The following is a 23378-nucleotide window of genomic DNA, read 5'->3' as shown; positions in this document are numbered from 1 at the left end:
TCCTTTTTCTGACCACGCGACGTACCGACCCCCACACCGCTGTCGAAAGATGTTAGCTTTTTTTTTTCTAGAACTTGCATTGGGTGGTTCTTGCGGAAAATCACACGGACAAAGAGATAAAAGAAGGAGTGGGAAAACTAATAAAGGTCCATTTTGTATTATTACATAGAAAAACGAAGAGTGATATCCTACCTTTATGGAATTATAATCCTACTTTTCTATCCCGAAATATCCTCGATAAGTTAGTTTACAAAATATTCAAGGGACGCGCGGATGCGTAAAGTAATAATTTTTTCCGTGCATTTAGAAAATTTGGATAATTTTCTAATCTTACAGAAAGGCAAATTCACATCCGAACATTTTTGTTTGAGGAAAATGACACATGTGATCCCTGAACTTTGGCTCAATGTGCAATGTGATTTATAAATTCTTAATATATTCGATTTGGTTCCTGAACTTTAATCAAATGTGCAATCAATGCGGTTCACATATTCAATTTAATCCTTTCCAGAGACTAAATTGAACATGTACCAAAAGTTCATGGACCATATTATACAATGGGCTAAAGTTCAGGAATTATGTTGAACAAATTAAAATCTTATGGATCACATTGAATATTGGACGAAAGTTCATAAATCATTTATATTATTATCTCCTTTTTTTTTGGTAAATGTGTATACGTAGAATTTTTCCATACCGTGTCGAAGATATTTTCCTCGTTAATTAATAAATTTAATTTCTTAATGAGTTGGTACGGTGAAATCTTTTAAATGTCTAATTTTTCTTTTTCGTATGCAAGTTGCAATTTGTTGGGGGTACAAATTAGAAGAATCTCTAAACTTGGCAAAAGTAATAAAACTAGTTCTCCAGGATGAGATGGCCGCCGTGGACCGTCATCGCTCGAGGTCGCTGAAAGTGATTCCACACACTTTTTCCCCTCTCATAATTTAGTTTGACCAGCCTCTCCCTTGTAAAGACCAGTCAACATACGTTCTCAAAGGACGAAGGTTAACAAAAACAATGCTTTATCGTAATCTTAGCTTGACCGATCTCTCCAAAGGACCATAACTTAAGCACACACTTAGGGTGGTTTATTTCGCGGATAATATTTAAAAAAGAACATTTTTCTCATTTTTCGGCGCTTGGTTCGCTTTGGAGAACGAGTCAATTGAAAAAAAAAGTTTTACTATCAAAGCTTAAATTCAAGAAAATGATTTTCTATTTTGAAAGAACTAAAAAAACGTTTTCCAAAATATGACTAGGTGTCGGCACTTGAATCCGAAACTCTATATTTGGACATGAAAACCCCAATGTTAGCTCTCGAGTCTTGGCGTTCAAGACTAGATCTCCTGAGGCTAGGCCTGGGACCACAGTGCTCAGGCCTAGGCTCTCGACGCCCATACCCAAGTCTATCAAGGGCGAGCCCAAACCCCTAGTGCCCATACACGTACTCGATGCTCTGGCATCTGAACTCAAGTCCATCAAGGCCGTGCTTAGTCCCTAATGCTCGAAATCTAGTCCCAACCCTTAGGCCCATGTCTACAAAGACCATACGCTGGTCCTCAGCGCTCAAACTCAAATCCTTGGTTAATGGAACGTTTATTCTTATGTAAATATATTTTTATAAACAAATCGAATTTTTAATTATTTTTATTTAAAAAAATTGATTTTTTACTTTTTTTTAAATTTTCTTTTCTTTTCTTTTTTCCTCTTTTCTTTCCTCCTTCCTTCTCTAGACGCGTGCCTCGGCAATAGCCGGCAGCTCGACGACTGGCCAAGACGCAAGTTGGCGAGCTCAATACTTGGCCGATCTAGCTCGGGCTTGCCTGCAGTGAAGAAAAGTAATTAAAAATAAAAATAATTTAAAATTTTGAATTTTTTTAGTAATTTTCCCGTGGAAAATCAAATCAAATTCTGCACACCATGCAACGGAAAATATTTTCTAATTGATTTTCAGGTTGTAGCCAAATACCGAAAAATAAAATCATTTTCCTAGAAAATGACTTCCTGCTGCGAGATAAATGCTTGCGAAAATGAACGGACAAAAATATTTTCACCGTTCACAAAAAATTTTAAACGTAAATTGTTGTCGATAATGAAAATATTTTTAAACAACTAATTATTTCGAGCGAAATAAACCATTATCTTTAGGAAAATACTTTCTAATTTGTTCATTTTCTACAAAAAAAAATGGATAGTGCTTCTTAATCGGGAATCCAAATGCAAGCATAACCACGTGGTTGCTTATAGGAATTTGGTTCTTGCAATTGTTGAAGTTGAGAGAGAAAGAGAGTAAAAAACAAGGCGAGGGATTCACGTCCCAAAGAGGTGAGATCCATCAATGTTTATCTTTAGCAAACCAAGGTCCGGTGGTCTCTATCCCAATTGTAAGTTTAGCGATACTGCTTCGCGCTTTAAGTTGCTTCTATTTCACTTCATGTAATTGCAATGCATGCATAGAGCAGAGTCGATTATGTTGATTGGGTCCAGCTGCTCATGATGGATGACAAGGGAGTTACGCGCTAATCAAATTTTCCAAAGGGTGACTGTGATGATATCGAATGATATGTTCTTCTAGGTCATATCATTGTAGTTTAGCAATCATTCCTCAAATCTAGTGACTTGTTGGTGAAATAAGTGGATGTTGAATTAGAGATTTGACCAAACTTGCTTTGTCTTGTCGTAGAGGAGGAATAGATGCTCGACTATCTCGGGCTTTTTTCGACACAAAGGGCAAAACGGCTCAGATAATACCCTTCCCTTGAACAAGTTTACCCTGGTAGGTAATGCATGTTGGTAAACACTCCATATGAAAAGTCCGATTTTTAGAAGTGTTTCAGCTTCCAAATTTTGCTCCAGAGAGCATTGGGTGTATGGTAGGAAGAATAGGGCATAGGGCTGCCTAGAGCCGTGTGTGGTCTCATTCTTTCGTAGCTCATTATATCTGCTTTAACGGAATAGCAACCGGACTGATATGGTGACCACACAAGCGAGTCTTCCTTCGGGGTAGTTGGTAGTGGAGCAGTTAGGATTTCATTCACAACTTCTTCATCGAACGGATTGTGTAAAAGTGGCTCATTCCATAAAGGTTCAGTAGGGGCCGATCAGTTCTGCGACCACGTTGGGTTCATGCTAGTTTTTTGGTCCTCCTATAATCATGCTATAAGACTCATGCATACAAACCTCGTAGAATTTGTCTAGAAATCGGGTCGAGACGTGTTAATTCGGGTCGGAAATTTTGGGCCTCACGGAAGCGACATTCTCTTATGGGCCTGTCCCCGATCATTCAACTTTTTGGGCCATGAATAACGTTGTTCGGCCCATTTCACAAATCTCATGTTCTCTTCACCGTCGAAGAATCTCCACCGCCGATGATTCTCCGCCCGTGGCCGTGGCCGTGGCGGTGACTGTTGGTTTTGGAGGGTGAAAGAGTGATAGAGTGAGCAGTGAGAGCTCAGCTGAAACCCGAGCGCATGAATCTCTCCCCCATCATCTCCGCCGCCGCCGTCCTCCTCCTGTCGGTCCTCTCGCTCCGTCTTCTCGACTCTTACCGTAAGTCTCCGCCGCTCGTTTCGGCGACTTCTTCTTCTCCTTCTTCTCGTTCGCCCGCAAGAACGCGCGGGTTCTGTTCGTTTTTTGATTGCGAGCTCAGCTGGATTTTTGTTGGTTGGTGAAAGACTGGTCGAGCGTACGGTCGCTGCTCCCCTTCACCCGGTCGTCTCCGGTCGCGGACCTGATCGTGTGGAACGGCACGATATACACGAGCGATGAGTCCCTGCCGTTCGCCGACTCCATGGCCGTCCGCAGCGGGCGGATACTCCGAGTCGGAAGCTACTCGTCTCTCAAGGTTCTTCCTCTTCTTTTTGGAGAAATGGCTTGAATGAGCTGGTGTTTCCATGCTTTAAGTATGTGCAAACGTTAAGTGGTTAGGGATTCCTTGGAGTGTGTTCCTTGTATACGGAGAGAGCCTCTTAGAGCTGGTTGTGTTGTGATAAACTCAGGGGCTGCCTTTAACTCTAGCTTTATCATAATTTCGTTAGCTCAGATAGATGCCTTCTTTACATACATGGACTGTGTGAATGCAGGAGTTGGTACACTCCGGTACCGAACTATTGGATCTTGGAGGAAAAGTTGTGGTCTCCGGGTTCATCGATTCCCATGTGCACATGATTTTTGGAGGACTGCAGGTCTACAAACCATCCCCACTTACAATGCATTGGTTTGTTTTTATAAATTCGAATGTGCTGCGACACGCTCTCAAATCACGCAGATGGGGAAAAGAGCAAAAGGAGAAAAAACAGGCATATCAAGTTGGCTCGATAAATTTATGGTTTTTCTTTTGGGGTTGAGCAGACGTTATGTTTACATTATATGGGGTCCGTAGATTCTGGCTTAGTGTATGTTCAGCACGGTTCTGTGTACACTTCTCTGGTGACCGCTAAAGCTGTCGAGGGTACTTTGTTCTTCTATCCAATAACCCCCTTCCTTATCCCAAAATAAAGGGTTTTTCTGACATTCCTCAATAAGAATAAGTATTCAGCGTTTTGTTGAGAGTTGTTTAGCCCATGAACAGGATTAAAGGCTCATTCCATGGTATTTAGATGAGATTCCAGAGTGTGATAGAAAAATTTGTATGGACCTTAGCAATGGTTAACTGGCCAAAATGCAAAGAACAAAGTAATATTTATCCTGCAATCAATCACTGATCAGTTGGAGCCCAATTCCTGCTGTAAGCCCCATTTGAACAGAAAAAATGCATCACGTTCCAAGTTAGAGAGAAATTCCAATTTGGCAAAATCCGTCCTTCCTTTCTGGTAGACTTTATGAAAGTAGTAGGTTGAGCGTGGATTATTTGTTCGCTAATATTAAGATGAACAGCATCATTCTTCACTTAAGTGGCTGCATATAATATGTGAGCTTCTGCTTGAGGCTTCTGTCTAACCCCTCCCCCAACAAGGACACAACATGGGGCTTTTAGACAAATTATGACCATTTGCATTATCTAACATAACTTTGCCCAATGGTTTGTCCTTTTTGTAAAACTTACAAAGAATGATTCTTCTTTTCCATTGTCTATTTGGTTTTTCCATCTGATCATTCCGTATTTTCATGTGAGTACTTGTTGATGTTGATGGAAAACAGATGCGCCGGGTGGAACTCCGGGGTGTTAATCGTAAAGAAGAGTTTGTGAGGAAGATTGAAGAAGCTGCAAGAAGTAAATCCGATCCTGATTTTCACCTAACTAATAGTGAAATAACACATATACCTGTAGCCCTGTAGGTCACATTTTTTGTGCATATTTCGAATGGCCGGTTGATTTCCCATTGAAGATCTCACTGTGTGTGTTTATACTTGAGGTTTATACCAGGAAAGATTCCTAAGGTCTTTCTCAGCCATTCCATTCTCCTTCATACCTTTTCCTATAGCTTAATTTTGTGTTTCACCTATAACCTTTTTCATTTCCTTTTCTTCCGTGGCTTTGACAAGCTACTGATTTATTGACTTATTGTGATGTCATCCCTCAATAAGGTCACAGCGGCATCTAATCTTTTGATTGTGAATGATCATGTCAGAAATAGACTCCTAGTCTTATTTCAGTCTGTGATCTTATAGAAAAGTAAAGGCATCCTGAAGTTTGAAAATAGATGCTGCAGATGAAGTGAAAACTTCAGTTCATGAAGACTTGTAGGCCCAGCAAAGGGTTACTCCTTTCCTTCCATTTGTCTCCTTCTCTGTCCAATTACTTATTTCTTAGAAGCAGACGTTACTAGAGCTGTATCAACCACAGCATGCACCAAGAGTTTCTTCTGTTCCTGCATACTTTTTTCTTTTGAACATCTTTTAAAGAAGGAATTGTCACTGGCTATATAGTTTGGTAGTTCTAGCTCAATTTAATTTTTGGAAATCAAATACCTGGTGTTTGTTCATGTGATTTGTAACCTACTGGAAGGCTTCTTTCATGGTAATTATTTCAGATTCCAAACCTGGTTCTTGGATATTGGGTGGTGGATGGAACAATGACCTTTGGGGAGGAGAATTGCCTGTAACCTCCTGGGTCGATGAAGTTACACCTGCAAATCCTGTAAGGAGCTATACTTTGTGTGATTAAGATGCTCTTGTAATACGATTATAAATGCCAGATTGAAATTTCAGTGGTCCTTTTGTATACATGATTACAGGTCTGGGTAACAAGGATGGATGGTCACATGGGCTTGGCTAACTCTGTGGCAATGGAGGTGGCAGGTATTTCTAAGCTGTCGGAAGATCCTGAAGGGGGAACTATTTCTAGAACTGCTGATGGAGGTAATGTTGATACTGTCCAAGTGTTCCTAAGATTCAATGAATCAAATCAGATCAGAACATGATTTTTGATGGCACATAATGGACATAATCGTCGCTAGTTAAGAGAAGCTATTGAGTTGAGTAGCTAATTTAATTGGTGATGCCTCTATTAGTGTGTACGGGTTGTAATTCCCAGTATATTCCTGGTCATGGTGCAAGGGTGGCGAGTGGGTTGGGACTCTATTAATATTCTCCCTACAGAGCTTTGGTTTCTTTAAGAAGTACCTCAACTACTATTGTATTTGGAAACGGCATTGTCTGTTGGCAGGATATCAATCATTTTGATACAAAATTAGAAGTTAGCTGAAACTACAACAGTGTTCCCCTTATACTTGCAACGGCATCAGAACTTACTGGGTTACTGATTGTTGCTGGTTACCTGAGAAATCCATAGCAGACACTTGAAATTGTTGTGGGGAACTAACAGACTGATTCTCCTTCAAAGTATTTCATGTCATGTTTTACTTGATTCTGGTTTACGTCGTCAGGAATTCCTCATTGTTACCAAATGTGCTGTATATGTAACTTTCATCCAAAGTTAACGAGGGCAATTCTGAATCTGGCGTTGCATCGTTATGCAGAACTTACTGGGTTACTGATTGATTCTGCAATGAAGCTGCTTCTCGCATCCATACCGGAAGTTTCTTTGGATGAAAGGAGAGAGGCTCTTTTCAGAGCCAGCAAATATGCCTTGACAAAGGGTGTAACGACAGTTGCTGATTTTGGAAGATACTTTCCTGGGGCTCCAGTGGAGTTCTCTTGGCAGGATTTTTCAGGTATCAGGGAATAATACTTGCCGCAGGCACTGATTATTAAGTGAAGATTATCTTGTCATAAACTATGTGAATTTTTTAATGCTGTCTTCTACTTTGAAAATCTCGGCAGATTCGACTTATCTGCTTCTTTCTCCCTAATAGAATGATTTGTGTCTTCTAATGTGGACATGCTTTGTTCCCTTATTGATTCTGCCTGTCGAAAGTTTTGTATTTGAGTTGCTTTCTTCTCAACCAGTCTTATATGATATACATAGGAAAATATTTATCTCTTTGTATCCCCTGTAGATTCAACTTTTTATCGGAGTAATAATGCTCTCGAACCTGGTATTTATAAGAGGGAAGGCACCCCTCATTAAGACAACAATAAGGTATCTCGTAAATGATAGGAAAAAAGATGATGCATCTGAACCATCATGTGTTAGTAATCAGGATTATGACTTCCTGCCGTCTCTTGCAGATGTTTATCAGTGGGCCGATTCATCAGGGAGGATGATAATGAGAGTTTGCTTATTTTTTCCAATGGAGACATGGTCGCTTTTGCTTGTACGTTGTCGTAGGAATTATAATCTGAAATCTGCATGTTTATTATATATTCGTGCTGCTTAATGCTCTCAGTCAAGTGGATGTTACCTTTATTCATTTTTCTAATAAATGTGCATGAGCTATTGTGTAGGTAAATGATAAAATATTACTTCGGCAGACAATTTGAAGTTTGTTTGATCACATTTTCTGCATGGTCTGTCAATTTTTTATTTCTTTCATTTTCTCTATAAAATATGGCAAAAAAATCATGATGTTGTATCTGCGCATCAATTAGGAGAACTTTTGCCAAATATAAGTGACAAGTCTCCTATAAGATTCTGCATTTTCAGTTGATACTTGTTATAAGATTTGGCATCATCTGTAAGTCTCTCCATCAATATACACTCTCTTGGGCACCGTAATTATCGTTTACATAATTTATTTGCAATAGAAACTGTGTCAATTGTTTTCTTGTTCTTCTATCAAAGCAACTGTCGAGGTCACATGTTTGTGGACATGGTTGTCAGTAAAATTGATGGTGTGCTTCTGCTCTTTCCTTCCCTTTCACTTATTAAAACTGTGATTTTGTTCCTTAGGATCAAGTTAACAAATTTGGTCGAGCCTTCAGCCAATGGATTTACTTGGGTGGCGTTAAGGCTTTTGCTGATGGATCTTTGGGTTCTAGTAGTGCACTTTTTCGTGAGGTGAGAGACAACCATTCACATATATTCTATGAAATGTGGGAGCATTTACCCTTGTTTAGTGGGATAGCTGTAGAATTTTGTCTTCTCTATTTCATTACCTTCAACCGAAGGCAGGCCTGTTGGTAGGTTGGTAGCGACAATCTATCGTATTGATGAATGACAAGAACACAAATTCTATTCATGTAACCTAGTAATTGTTATTGCTCATGTGTGCTTTGTTTTCACAGCCTTATGTAAATGAGCCTCATAATCGCGGTTTGCAACTTATAGAACATGAGAGGCTTCTCAACATGACTGTGACTTCAGATAAATCCGGGCTTCAAGTAATTTCTCAACGTAAGCTGCTTGAAATTGATATACTTCTCTAATGTTTGACAATTGAAAGCTTTGTTTTGTTGTTTTCAGGTTGCTATTCATGCTATTGGAGATAAAGCAAATGATTTAGTTTTGGATGTGTATCAGTCAACTGCTTCTATAAATGGAGTGAGAGATCGCAGATTCAGGGTGATGTTTTGGCCAAAGCACAGAATTAGCTGTGCTATCTCATTAGACTTTGTCACAGATTGTGGAGGGTTAAGTTTTGACTTTAGTTGATGACTTTGTAGCGTCATATTATTGATGAGTAATGTGGGCTTTTTGCAGATTGAACATGCTCAACATTTGGCGATGGGAGCAGCAGCTCGATTTAGTCAGCAAGGGATCATTGCCTCAGTGCAGGTACATAAACTATTACCTTTTGGGTTTTCCACTTTAAACCTTGTTTGAGAGATGCTTACAAGTAGAGGTTTGTGGTGATCTTGGAGATGGTCGTTTCTGAATTATGTCTTCTGCAACTTCCTGATTTCTTTACATGCACCTCGATTTCAATCTAAAGCTCTTTGGAGTAAAGCATTTTACATGGGATGCTTTCTGCTGGATGCAACTAATGGTCCAATGACCTTTCTGCCTTTTGATCTGGTTAAACGTATGAATTGTCAATGCACAGATTAATGCTTGCTTTTTACAGCCAGACCACTTACTTGATGATGCTGATTCTGCATCAAAGAAGCTTGGAAAGGAAAGGGCTGACCTGGGATCTTATTTATTTCGATCACTTTCAGGCAGCAACGGAAGCTTGGCTTTTGGTTCTGACTGGCCTGTAAGAATTATGTTACCAACTGCTATGTATGTGTTGCTTAAGAGTAGAATATTCTACTTTGATGCATTTGCGATGATTTGATTTCAGGTTATAGATATTGATCCTTTACATAGTATCGGGACAGCAATTAAAAGAATACCACCTGGTTGGGAAGATCCTTGGGGTCCAACGGAATGTCTTACATTGAAAGATGCCATACATGCGTAAGCTCAATTTTCCATTTTTGATGGGTTGTCATGCTTGCTGCTATTCAAGTACACATTATGATAAATGATCTAGCAGTTAATCAAAACGAGTACCATCGTTAGTATGTTTTGCTGGACTGCTAGCCCAACAAGGAGAATTCCGGGGGTTGGTCAGATTGCCGATTTTCAACATCATCCTCTTGAGACTGTATATGCTGGAACACTTATTTAGTTCTATCCAGCAAAGTCATATTAATTAAGAGTCTATATGAGGGGTCCGCTATCGGGTTAAGGGCCATTGCTGTGGTGGAAAAAGACTAATTGGCAATGGCATATGTGGAGAGGGCTATAGGATATAAAATGGAGGATGATTTTGCTCAGATTTGATGGGAGGGGCTGCCTAGGAAGCATTAGCTGCTATACTTGTTCTGGGAACATTTCTTTCTCTCGACTCTTACCATTTTTTATCAGTTGGCACCTCGCTTGTGCCGTAACTCCCTGTATTCCTCTACTTTTTGGGTGCAAAGGAGATGCTTTTATTGTTTACACCAATCGATTCCCACTAATCTGAAAGTTGTTCATAATGAATCTGAAAGCTGTTAATGAAAGTTTTTCTATTTACCAACGGATTGGCCATCTCTCTCTGTGATGTGCACGAGCAACTGCACATGGATACTTGTTCCTCGCACCACTCTGCCCTGTTCTGCATTCTATTGTAAGCCCTTCTCTGCTTGTTGATCACAAATCTTGCCTCTGCAGATACACCATCTCAGCTGCGCATGCATGCTTCCTCGACAATGACTTGGGCTCTTTAGCTCCTGGAAAGCTGGCAGACTTTGTCGTATTATCCACCAACTCGTGGGATCACCTTGCAGCAGGAGGATCCGCGTCGGTTGTTGCAACATATGTCGGCGGTGTCAGGTCATTCCCATGAGTGTCTAAACTATGACGGCTCAGATGGAGAAACAAAGGTAGAAGAAATGACCCTCTGTATTATGCCAAGCCAACACGAGCACGGACCACATAGTATAGGAGAAGGTCGCTGGAAGTGCGCTTAGAAGGTCTTGACTAAGCTCTTGACATAGAAGGCGCATACAAACTAATACGTAGTAAAACCGCTCAAAGTTGTAGTGATCTGCGGGTTGTCGCAGGTTTCTATGTTCAATATGTGCTCCGCATCATACCTGTTACCTTAGTAGATGTTAGTGTGGACATGGATTGTTTCTCCATGTTATCTTTGATTGTTTGGCCGAATACATCGACAGGATGAGATGATAGATGGGAGATATCAATGTGGTTGTCACGGATGCTCTCCTTGTCGAACTCTAATGCGCAAACCCACGAAAAGCTAGTGATGATCGAAGGTAAGCGGATAAAATTCAGGTCCGAATGTCAATTTTGTCCTGAATTTTTGGGCCGTGCTTTTTCCGCTCCTCATTTGACTTAGACACTCCTATTTTTTGTGTTTTGACCATATTATCCTTTAAGGGGCTCATCATTTCTAGTATAACTCTACAAAAGTGATTTTTTTTTATTATTTGGATATCGTTTCTTTTTTTTTTTTCTTTGCGGGTCTCACTTTCCTTTTTCTTCATTTTTTCATGCCTTTGACATCTTAATTCTTCACTTTTGCAAATCGCCTTTGGGCTCCATTGTTGTCAAAGAAAATAGATTACTTCAATTCTCCTAAGATTAAACAACCAGATTAAACATATCATGTATCATTGTTTCCAACAAGTCAATTAATGAGAAGCAACAACAGCATCACAAAATTGAGGATGAAGAACTTATGGAAACGATATTGAGAAACTGAACCCAGAGGAATAAAAAGTTTATAAGACATAAGTATGCTACAGACTACAAAGAAATTGTGCAACTGATTCACAAACATTGTTTTGATGCACAATATACTCTAAACGCAAAATTGAATCACAAAATCAAGAATTTCTATGATCTAAAAGTCAAATTCACTTTTAAGAAAAGATTATCAAGAAATACTCAATAGAGACCGGGATGAGCATGAATCGAGAACAAGAAAACTAAAAAGAAAAAACAAACAAGCTTTTGCCAGAACCATACCTCCAATAGTGAATGAGGAGTGTGCGGATTGCTAAAGTAAGCAGTTTTTAGGGGATTGCAAATGCATGATAGATTTACTGAAGAAGAAGGAGGAGTGGGAGGCCTAAGAGAATGGCTTGTCAAAGAGAAAATATAAAGACGATTTGAAAAAGCGAAGAATTGAGATGTCAGAGACATGAAAAGAAAGAAAAAAAAAGGAAAGTGGAACCCGCAAAGAAAAAGAAGAAGGATCGAATAATTAAAAAAAATCACTCTTCTAGAGTTGTACCAGAAGTGGTGAGTCCCACAATGGATGGTAAGGTCAAAACACAAAGAAAAGGAGTGTCAAAGCCAAAGGATGAGTGGAAAAAGCACGATCCGAATTTTTTTGTCTAAAAAAATCACAAATTTTCACTATTGTCCTAAATTTGCACTCCCATCTAAAAATAGCCATCAATTTCTTCAAAATTATTAACATTAGCGCCAATTCGGGCTTTATTATCAGAACCCGTGTCTTCACTACGAACACTCTCATCTTCGTATGAACATAGCCTCTTTATGTTGATGTTTTAAAGAAATTAGTGGCAATTTCTGGATGAGAAGACGATTTGTGATTATAGCGTAAGTTTGTGACATTCTTTTTAGACAAAAAGAAAAGTTAGGTACGAAACTGAAATAAGATACATATCCTTTATTTTATCTATTCTCGTGATTCGATTTCCTACCACAAGTTGACAACACCTTAGCGAAAACATTTTTATTAGATGGAGACGGAAAAATTAATTTTCATCGTGCTGAAATTATGACGCCAGCGGCTCATTTAATAGTAATTAAAAAAATCATGATATTAATTAAGTCCGAGTATTTGGGAGATATTACGATCTGAACTCTTTTACACAAAAAAAGAAAAAAAGAAAGAAAAATGAAAAAAATCTAAAACCGAAATATAAACTCTCTCCGTCCTCCTCGAACGACATCCACTCTCGTTCCGTGGATATTTCTCTCTCTCTCTCTCTCGATGCGACTGTGGAAATGATGAATTCCATGGCAACGGCTGCTGCTACCCCTTCTCCTTCTCCTTCTCCTTCTTCCCCCTCTCAATGCGTCAAGTTCAGGACGCCTCTTCCCCCTCCGAAATCCTCGAGATCGCCGCCGCCGCCGCCGCCGCCGCAGCACCACCGATCCTGCTGCCGCCGCCGCCGTGGTCGCGTGATTTGCTGCGCCGGGCGGAGCCCTCGGTTTGTGGCCGGCGACCTCAAGTTCGCGTTGCACGACGCTTTGGACTCGTTGGGCGTCGAGACGACCCACGCCAAAGTGAGTAACCATTGGCTTGTGAGCGTAGCTTGTGTATGAGAAATCTCACGATTCAATGCGTTGATCGGATGTAAGCTTGCTCGGCCAGGGTTGTGCCATTTTGATTTCGTTGTAATGCTCATGTCTTGCTATTTTGCTTCGTTGTTTGAATTTGAGATGTCCTCCTTTTCTTTAGTTTTTTTGATAATTGAAACCGATATGTCATACGAGGCATGCGCAATGCATGGCTAGGCTAATCAAGTACTATAGTATCGTTTATCCAGGTTACGGTCTCTGGCGTTCCAATTGTTTCTCCTTTACGATTACAGGATGTTTTTGGTTTCTGTTTAATATCAAGTTTCGCTTTTTTTTCCTACACAGAAAATTGAATATATTATTGTGCTTATTGTTGGAAAGTCAGGTGAAATTCTTGAGAAATGTTTTGATTAAATCCCACTAATTGGTAAGACAGGTCCTTTTTTTGGCGACTTAAGTCGGTTCAGTTTGAAATGTGGATCTGTTTAAATATAGGAATGTCGGTTCCTTGCTCCTTTTAGAGATCGGGTTATACAATATGGTAATTGATTACATGTGGTTTTCGCTCGTGTTTGCATGCTTCCCTGGTAAACTTGATGCCGATGCGTATTCAGTACTGTAATTGGTGCTTGATTGATGTCCCGTAGGAGGCAAGGAAGGAATTCCGCTCGCAGATTGGAAAATTTTCTGATATAGAGAGAGAAACCAGCATTAGCATCAACAGAGGTGTTGATTTGGGGAAAACTGCTCTCTATATAGCGGCGGAGGATGATTCCCTTGTTTCTCACTCTTCAGTACCTCTCCCTGTGGAGGCATTTATTCAAAGATTGGATGACCTCTCGATGGGATACTGCTCGCACTACAATTCTCGGTTCAAGTCATCACCACAGACTTTTTTGGATAGCTTAGATAAGTATTTATACAGCAGGAAGGTATCCGAATGCAAAGCTTGTTTTACTTACGTTGAGTTATTCTTTTTCCAGTTTTGTGCTTGTTATTTTTGTTTTCGATTGTCGATATGCCTCTATCGGAAGAGGGTTCCATATTTGCTTGATCAAACGAAGAATTTTTCATTGGAATATGTTTCCATAGATTTTAGATGATTAGAAAATGAGCCCAAGGCGTTGTGGTGGGGATTTTGGTTGCAATTAAGACTGATGTAAGTATTTGGTCCTCTATTATCATCTATTGTGGTATTACGCACAGTCCTGTATATCTCCCTATTTCTGTCTATCGGTGGAGGCATTCACAGAAAAGTTTATTTCCAGAATATTTAATGTTTCACAGATCTTCACCCTGATAATATAAGATGGTTTTATTCTTCCAATAGTTAATCTTTTCTTTATATATAATTTGCAAATTTGGTACTCTCTCTCTCTCTCTCTCTCTCTCTCTCTCTCTTCCCACCATCTTCCGATTCCGAGGGTCACGAGAAACTGAGAGAAAGGCTTATCGATTTTTCTGCATTTCCTACTAAAATATTGCGTTCTGCCGAAATTAACGATGCTCCTTGTGTTGGCATTTTTTGACAAAATCTGATGCTCTGCTTTCTTCGCTTCGTATGAATTTTTGCTATGTTTTAGATCTTTTATTTTTCTTAATACAATAATGGGTTGCCTAACCATGATACCGTCTTGATCAGGGATTTCGCAGAAGCAGTGCCAGGAGTCTGCTAGATTTTCGATCTCTGTATCTTCATTCGGTAAATACTTCATTATTGAGTTTATGCCCATTTTATGAAGAGAATGAGTAGAATCAGAGGTGGGCCTTTCTTCAAATAATTCATCATATCTTGCTGTTCTGAGTAGGTTTTAACGCACCGCTCAGGGTCAGCTGCAATGCTTTCCCTTATCTATTCAGAAAGCTTAAAAATGCTCAGACTTTGGGGTCTGCTGAATTTTGATGTGGAAATATTCTTTCCACATGATCTTGAGGGTCTTCCAAGAGGCTATGATAAACAGCAAAGCAAAGAGTCTGATCAACCACACATAATGACTTCACAAGCCCTACTTGTGCAGGTCATTTCTCTCATCTTCTCATTATTTGGCTTATTTTAATGATGTCAGGAAATGTTCGACAAAAGATTATGCTGATTCTAATTATGATGCCAAAAGGTCATATTCACCCATCTGTCATTCAAACACATATCTTCTATGATTTAGGGCATGTTTGGATTGATTTTTACTTTTGCTTTTTGCTTAATTTAAACCTTGCGCTCACAGGACCTGACTTTTTTCAAATCTGAAACTCTTTGAAACTTTCACAACACTAGAGTGTTGACACATAGATTCACATATAAATTTTTTCATAATGTTCTGAAATTTGAATAATATTTTAATTCTATTGGGAAAGAATAGTACTATTTTGCTTTTGTTTAAATGCAAACAAACATGTCCTTAGTTACTTGGACTGAAGATGCTCCTCTTTGATTTTGACAATTTGTGAGGACGAAAGCTGAATTATGTTCATCTTACCTTTACCAAAAAAAAAGCTGAATTATGTTTCCCATGCCATGGGGCCTGTGATCTCTAATGTTAACACAAAGAAAGAGAAGGGGGAAAAGCCAATATGAACACATAAAACAACAAAACTGACTAGAAGGAATTTTGTCAGTGTCAGTTTTAAAATCCCAATTGATATTCACTTGATATTTGTGTTCATATCACTTTGATGGTGTATTACAAATTCGGGATCCATTCTTCTCGATGTGGTTCTTCATGGTATGGCTTGTGGCATAGTATTTATGGGATTGATTTGATTGAATAACTAGTGTCTTATATTAGGCTATTCCTTTGCAACTACAGGGGGATATTTATGGAGCTTTCTGCCTGATAACTTATGCAGATTTTGAGAGATTTAAAGGGTGCTTTCTGGCCATTTCAACACAACCGTAATGAGAGTCTATTCTTAAGGGCTGCACAAGCTGCTAATTGTTCCGACAGATCCAACGTTAGTGAAGAAAGGTAGTCGAGTGTGCTTCTGTGGGTTTTACATTTTATTTATTCATTAGGGCAGCACATGCTGCTAATCAAGTTGATAGATTTGATCTTAGTGAAGATAATTGAGTTTGCTCTGTGCAGTTTATATATATATTTTTAATTGCAATTATAAAACTGCAATTTAAGTTTGTTCTAGTCATTTATGTCTATTTTGGGCATGTTACAGTGGCTTTCAGCTTGCATCTACCAAGGCAGCTCAATACAGATTGGATCGCGGAGTTTGGACTACTGTTCGTCTTGGGGATATGAGGCGTGCATTAGCCGGTGCGTAATGTGCATCTTGAAAGAGTTCCTACCATCATTGGCCAAAAAAATAATAGCAATGAAAAGTTTTTAGTGTTGAAACTGCCGCATTTAGAACTCAAGTTCTTGAGTCATAGACACTATTTGTGCTGCTTTAGTTGCCCATGCGTAAAAGGTGAGTTTTTCTTGTTTATTGGTTTTTGCATCATTACTGCTGGAAATTGCCAATGGAAGTGTGAAAGTAATGTGTATCCTAATGATATACACGACATGTCCCTGTGGCTTCGGGCTTGTCTTCCTGAAAGGCCATAGGTTCTGGAATGAATTTCATAGGCTGGACTCTTTAGGAACATGATCCGGGTCTTAAATAGTTTTTCTTCTTTGTAAGGTTCTTGGTTGATTTCAATGTTTTGGGGAGGCAATGGCCTATGTTGGCAAAAGACAAGTTCTTAGACTCCTCTCTATGCACATCAACTTAGCCACTGGTTTATTTGGATATATTTCCATAATTTGAGTGGACACCAATGAAGTCTTTTATGTTTGACAGTGGATTTGCTTTTTAGTCAAATACTTCATGTGTTTTCTGTATGCCTTCTACTAGTTTGTGTCATCTGTACTTATCGGGGAACCAAGGATTTTGTGATGCCATTGTTGAGTGTACTTCAGTGTCTTTTTATTTAGCTTTTCTGATCTCTAGAAGAAGGCAATTTAATCGGTATTTTCATTGTTCCAGCATGTGAGCGTCTTATTCTTCTTGAGTTTGATCCAAAGGAACTAAGAGACTACAGCATTCTTCTCTATCACTGTGGTCTATACGAGCAATCTCTGGAATTTCTCAAGTTGTACAAGGAGACAAAGGTAAATTTTCTATATACAAGTATTTGCCTCCAACCTGAGATAGAAGTGCGAAAAATCTCCATGTACGAAGCAAGAGATAGCTCCTACCTGGATTTGGAGGCAAATATGCTCAATTTTGAAAGAGACAATTCGACTTTCCTGGTAAGTGATCTGTCTTCTTATTTAGTTTTTGCTATCTCGGTTGCTACAGAATTCCTCTTTAAAAGACATACCAAGTGATCCATCCACCATAATGGAGGATGATGCTGAAGAGAAACTCATGGTACGCCTCGATCTCATATTGATGGAGGACGGCTGGGGAAGGCCAACACAAGCTAGGAATTTTCTCAGTAACAATTCTGAACCATGGTGAAGTCTCATCTATAGTGTTAGAGGACAGTTACAATGGAAGCTGCTTCTGTCACCATTTAGGTTTGTGAATGATTAAACTAGAATGAACCCCCAGGAACAACTGACTAGAGTCGAACATGCAACCACAAGGATTGGAAGGACTGTTAGCATTGTAGTCTTTGGGGAAGAGGAGCGAGGTCAAGGGGACTGAGAACTCTTTGTTTAAGCTGGAATTGATGCTTTTGAACTAATTTTTGGAGCATGGTTCTTTGGGTCGAGCAAAATTGACTCAATCATCAAGTGAATCGCATGAAATTCAGGTCCAAAAAGGATCGTTCAGCCTGGTGGAAAAGCTCAAAAAGCTTCCTTTTGATGTACCTTGCTGTGGATTGTGTGCGCTTCACGTCATTGGCAACTCTTGTAAATTTTGGTAAATCGTTCTGTATATTCCAAGTAATCTCTATGGCAACGATTACATCAGTATATTGCGGCGATCACATAACTGCACTTTCAGTTTTCTACTAAGTTGTACCCTATTCTGGTATAGTGCTTTGAGATTTTTCCCGTGTGTACGAAATGCATTTTCGAGCACCTGACATGATGTATGGGAATTCTGAGTTCGAGATCTCAATCTCAGTTCTTTTCCTATCACCAACACCGCTGCTTGTGTGATCTCCACCATCTCTACTCCCACTACTTATACAGCCAACATGAACACATTGTCACCAGTCACCACCACCGACGCTGCCAAGCTCTCTAATTTCAGCCCCACAGTACCTACCATTTCGACACCGGTCATGGCGTAACTGCAGGCCACAGAATTCCAACACTTCCATCCCTATCATAGCTACCATTTTCGCCCCTTCCACGAGCTCAGTCCACATTGCTAGGCAATCACTCTCCACCATCTCCCACCACTATATATCCGACAAGATCACGTTTGACATTTCCGTCTCCATTACCGCCATCGATGCCCTTTCCTCCACTTCATCCGTGCACCTCCACTCCCAATACGGGCAGCACTTCACCAAACACCAACCGCTTAACTGAAACAGCTCCACCCCATTTGCTAACACCATCACTGCTTTCCGGATTACTGTGTCTTCGTTTTTGTCAAATGGTAGCACTTAATAGAGCAACAGCTTGGCCATACCCATCCAGAGGATGTGCTATGAGATTTGTGTATAGTTTCTGATCCTATCCTGTTATATTCAACTCCAAATATCACAGATCAATGAATTCTAGACGAAAGGAAAACAAATCCAAGGTAAGCAAAATTTTGTGGGATGGGTTCATTTTACCTTTAATTTTTAGGAGACTCAGGTCCGGGCTACAAAAGGAAGGTCACTCATTTTCAGTTGAAGAACATTATCACTTATCAGCCAAGGTCTTGATCCTTTTGTCCCTTTCGAGCCTCGTCAAGCGATGTGCAGCTGTCTGGTAATTTCTCCGCCGGAAAAACAATCAATGATGCCTCGATGCTGTCTACCATCTCAAGCACGTTTCATTTATCACCTAGCACATTGGCTTATGAACCATATCATTATGAAAGAAACAGTCGTAGGGTATTGAAACTATCCATTGAAATAAAACATCATGTGAGTCACGCTCACTTTAAGAGGCCTTCACGTGATGTGAAGCCTCATGCAAAGCAAGTGTTAGTAGTTGCTAGTTCTCTTTGGGGAAAATGACGCAAATAGTTTCTGAACTTTGGCCTAATGTGTAATGTGATCCATGAACTTTAACCAATCTGCAATATGGTCCCTAAACTTTTAATTTGTTCAATTTCGTTCATAAACTTTTGGTACATGTTTAATTTAGTCCTTGAACTATATGAAAATGTTTAATATAGTCCCGGAATGATTCATGAACGTGTATCAAAAGTCTACGGACCACATTGAACAAAATAAAAGTTCAAGAACTATATTGACCATTAAACTAAAATTCTGGATTATACTGAATAAATTAAAAGTTTAAAAATCACATTGTATATTGAGTCAAAATTAAGAAAATGGTTGTGTTGTTATCCTTTTTTCTTTTAAGACCCGTTAATTATTGACCTGGTGAATTAAGTCCACCAATTGTAGTCGTAAATGGTACGATAGATTTCACGTGATGATTCATTTCAGCGCTTCTGTCAAGCCCACTGCAAGTCAGGTTCAACCTAGGATGGTGGAGATGTGCCAGGACATCCTTTTGATCGACAACTTCAGACCAATTGCATCGGCTATTGCTGCTTTGGCAATTACATAATACATTTAAAGATGATAATAACGAAATTCTGTTTGTTTTCTCTGTCCACTAAGGACATGTGTGGTTCGACTTTGAAAATGTTACTTGGGGGAATGTAAATACCTTTGGGGAAATGCAAATAGTGTTTGGTAAAAATATTTTGTAAAGCTACTTTGACCAAAATATAGTGTTTGGTGAATTTTTTTTGTAAATGGAATTTGGGAATAAAAAAACCTAACTTACCCTTCGCCAGAGCCGGAGCCGGCGCTGGCCAGCCGCCGGCGAGCCAGATCTGGCGCCGGCGGCCGTCGCCTGAGGTCGGGCGACCGCTGGCGGGCCAGATCTGGGGCCGGTGGCCGTCACCCGAGGCCGAGCGACCCTCGGCGAGGGTCGCGGGACCCAAGCGGCCGCCTGAGTCGCGCTACCCAGGCGGCCGGCGCCTGGGTCGTGTGACCTCAGGTGGCCGTTGCCTGGGTCCCGCGACCCTCGCCGAGGGTCGCCCGGCCTCGGGAGAAGGCCGCTGGCCTCTTGCCGGCCCAATCCGGCGCCGGCCTCCCTCGCCGGTCACCTCATGAAGAAGAAGATGAACAGTACACACGAGGGGCAAAAGTGGGTTTTTAAAAAAATTTTAAGGGCAAAAAAGGCAACTAACATATTTTCATTAATTGGGTATTAGCATTCCGAGAATGTTGAAAGCTCAAGACAGCCCAGGGGGTGCCCTAGGGTGCCTTGAGCTTTCAGCCTTGAGAAGGTCAACATTTGACCAAAGAGTCCAAAAAATAATTTGCCAAAAACTCCATAATTTCCCCAAAAGGCTTTGGAGGCTCAAAACTCATTCACAAAGCCCAACCAAACACCCCCTAAGACTGTGGGTGTTACTAGCTAACCCTTGATTAGCTGCTGAACTCCTTGTGATGTTGAAGTTTTGTTCAAATCCAAGGAGGTGAAATTGACCCTAGGCCAACTGCTAAGCGACACGCGTGCACCCTAAGGCCTATGTCCTCGGAGGTCACTCCGTTCGCAGATGCTGCAGTAATTGGCAAGCGATGTGATATAGATCTGCACTGTGATTTACCCAAAGAAGGGTGCAAAGAAAGATCTTGAGAAGCCAACTCTTTTGCCATTCTTGCCGGATTGGAGAAAAAGGGTTGGAAAGATTCTTGGACCTTTTGATTTTGCTGGGTGCCTTCCTAATTTATATTTACTAAACAAAAATAAAAGTTCATGAACTCTTTGGAAAGTCATAAAGTTCTCAAATTGTGCAAATGAACAACCCGCAATTACAAAACCAAATACTAAGTAGTATGAAAGAACCGACTACAATCTGACATGATTTCTTATTTTGAAAAATTAACGGAGCAATCAAAGTTTGCGTTGCCCTGAAATTACATAATGCAAGTTTGATGGATTTACCTTACTCTAATGCAAGTGGGATTGATTCTTAGCACTTGGTCGTCCTCTGTTTTTTTTTAAATATTTTTCAGAAGAAAAGTTTGATGATGTTGCGCACTATTTCTTGAAGAAACCATTATTGTGTCTGCTTCAAATATCTATTCAATTACACCCATGGTCAAATTAAACAGCACTCTCTCCCACGATTCGTGAGAAAAATGAAAACAAAGACAGAAAACTTTTCACTGACCCCCCGTTTTTCGTTTCCTTCTAATTGCGGTCCCTAGAACTCTAGGTTATTTGTATATTGACCATCATCGAGTTTTGGATAACTCAAAGAATTTGTGTTGAATATCAGCCTAAGGAACTTTCTTTTACCTCCACTGTCAGTCCAAAGCTCTGCAGATAAGCAGACTAGAGCGGCACTGTTTTCTTTAACCTCCTTGGCCCATCTATAGCTCCCCAGCCTAGCCTCCTCCACCACCTAATGAACAAGGTGAACAGAAACAAAAGCTCTCGTGATTGATTCCAATTCCTTCGCCGAACATGTCAAAAATTATTTCTTTAGTTATTGACATTTCGTTGCCTGGTGGGGCTTTTGCTTTGGAGGAAGAGAAACAACAGCAGCAGATGGAGTGGTAGGGTGGCTTGTAAGCCATTTTTTCCTGCAAAAATCCCAATTCTTGACCCACCATTCCTCTTAGCCAATGATCCCCCACAAAACACTCCCAACCCAAACCCTTCACCGCCAATTTAGCCACACCAATAATGGCAAGTAGTTATCATGCGCCCTTTTCTCCTCTTATTAAATGATAATTGGCATTCCCTCCTCCTTTTTCTAAGCACCTGTGTCAAATCGTGAGGTACAGCCAATTGGAGGGGGGGGCGGGGGGGGAGGCAATAGGGGGCTACGACCTATGTTCAGTAGGGTGGCTAGTGGACCAATTGGTAGGGCCTAGCCCTAGTCCAGCCTAGTCTAGCTATAGGTCTAGGCTTAGATCCTAGACACCTAGCAGCAAGCAAAAGGCTGGTCCCAGAACCCACTACCCTACTCCTTTTACTCTAGTGTGCAGTACAGAGAGAGAGAGAGAGGCAGTGAGTGTGAGTGTGACTGCATTAGGAATTCAATGTGACTAGCAGTTTTGATTGTGGGGGTCTGCTGGTGGTGAGGGGCTATGCCTACGCCTTCCTCATTTGCCTGCACGACCCTCCAATTCTTCTCCACCTTTATCGGCCGCCTGTCGCCGTCACACTCACTTTTTCATGCCTTCTCCTCGTTAACCGCTACTCTCTCTTCTCTCTCTCTCTCTCTCTCTGACACCCTCTCGCTCTCTCAATTTTGCCACTAGCAGCCCATGATTTGCTTGCCTTACATTTATTTTGGTACATCAATCCATTTCATTCATGAATTGAGGGGAGATATAATTGGCTTTCCCCCCCCCCCCCCCCTCTCTCTCTCTCTCTCTCTCTCTCCTCGCTTTCTTTGACAGTTGGTGTATAATGCAGCATCGTACCATGTTGGTTTTTTTATCACGCTTAAACTTCATTTTCAAGAAATTATTTGTGTGAAGGAGTTCGAAAGATGGATAGACATAAGGGTCAGATCGATTGTGGACTGCTAGAGAGAATTACTTGAAAGACTGTTGGGATGAAGGCCTAGCTAACATATCCTCGAGACGAATGACCTTTTGGTCGCTAACGTAAAATATAATGATGTGATTGGTTTGGCCACAAAAATATAAGGAAGACTAGAAATTCAATTCATCAAATTCGGCATGAACTAGCAACCAATAAGAATACTTACAAACACGTGTGATCAATGTCTAAATACTTACAAATACTCAGTAGTTCATGTCTAGACCAAATATAATTAGTAACACTGAGCAAGATAAGTTTTGCTTATTAAAAATGGGTTACAACTCGAAGAAGCACTATCAAATCCCTGTAAACTCTACATTTTGGTATCACAGAAAAAAAAAAGTTTTTACGCGTGAAAATATGCTTAATTGTATGACCCGTTTAGCCCGACGAATCAAGGTAAGCAAGCCAAAGATTAGCGTGTAATTCTGGTTCGGATTATAGTTGCGACGACCTTACATATCGCGTCAAAATTTCCCTTTTTCTTCAAAAAAAAGTAACACATATATATATATATATATAAGAAAAAGAAAGGCAGTTTTCATTTTGAAAATCTCCAAGCATTTCCTCTTAAAAAGGATTAAAAAAATCGAGCCTCGGTGGGTTTTTCACTTCCGGGGCCAAGGGGGCGA

General features: G+C 40.3%; 2 protein-coding genes across 3 annotated transcripts; both read left to right on the top strand.

The window, feature by feature from the left end:
- The first annotated feature begins 3373 nt into the window (after positions 1 to 3373).
- LOC115684919 (protein LONG AFTER FAR-RED 3) lies at positions 3374 to 10848 on the top strand. Of its 2 annotated transcripts, XM_030609872.2 has the most exons (15): positions 3376 to 3552; positions 3678 to 3847; positions 4086 to 4187; positions 5143 to 5215; positions 5976 to 6082; positions 6180 to 6303; positions 6924 to 7118; positions 7576 to 7661; positions 8237 to 8344; positions 8572 to 8667; positions 8750 to 8848; positions 8987 to 9061; positions 9351 to 9482; positions 9570 to 9685; positions 10427 to 10848. In XM_030609872.2, exons 1-15 carry the CDS (start codon positions 3474 to 3476, stop codon positions 10599 to 10601), a joined length of 1737 nt encoding a protein of 578 aa, XP_030465732.1. In that variant the 5' UTR covers positions 3376 to 3473; the 3' UTR covers positions 10602 to 10848. The 2 variants fall into 2 exon arrangements, with proteins under 2 accessions (XP_056164821.1, XP_030465732.1); XM_056308846.1 differs by lacking the exon at positions 10427 to 10848 and having other exon boundaries at positions 3374 to 3552; positions 9355 to 9482; positions 9570 to 9658.
- A 1854-nt stretch (positions 10849 to 12702) lies between these two features.
- Positions 12703 to 17967, top strand: LOC115684920 (uncharacterized). Its single transcript, XM_030609873.2, has 8 exons — positions 12703 to 13039; positions 13702 to 13986; positions 14697 to 14756; positions 14863 to 15072; positions 15899 to 16017; positions 16220 to 16317; positions 17030 to 17154; positions 17345 to 17967. Exons 1-8 carry the CDS (start codon positions 12758 to 12760, stop codon positions 17504 to 17506), a joined length of 1341 nt encoding a protein of 446 aa, XP_030465733.1. The 5' UTR covers positions 12703 to 12757; the 3' UTR covers positions 17507 to 17967.
- The last annotated feature ends 5411 nt before the right edge of the window (positions 17968 to 23378 follow it).

The sequence above is a fragment of the Syzygium oleosum genome, unplaced genomic scaffold, assembly GCF_021117445.2.
Source record: "Syzygium oleosum isolate NSW1041296 unplaced genomic scaffold, Sole_v2.1 Sole_v2.02, whole genome shotgun sequence".
Classification (NCBI taxonomy): Eukaryota; Viridiplantae; Streptophyta; class Magnoliopsida; order Myrtales; family Myrtaceae; genus Syzygium; species Syzygium oleosum.
Note: the sequence above shows the minus strand (reverse complement) of the source record. Positions and strands in the feature narration are given on the sequence as shown.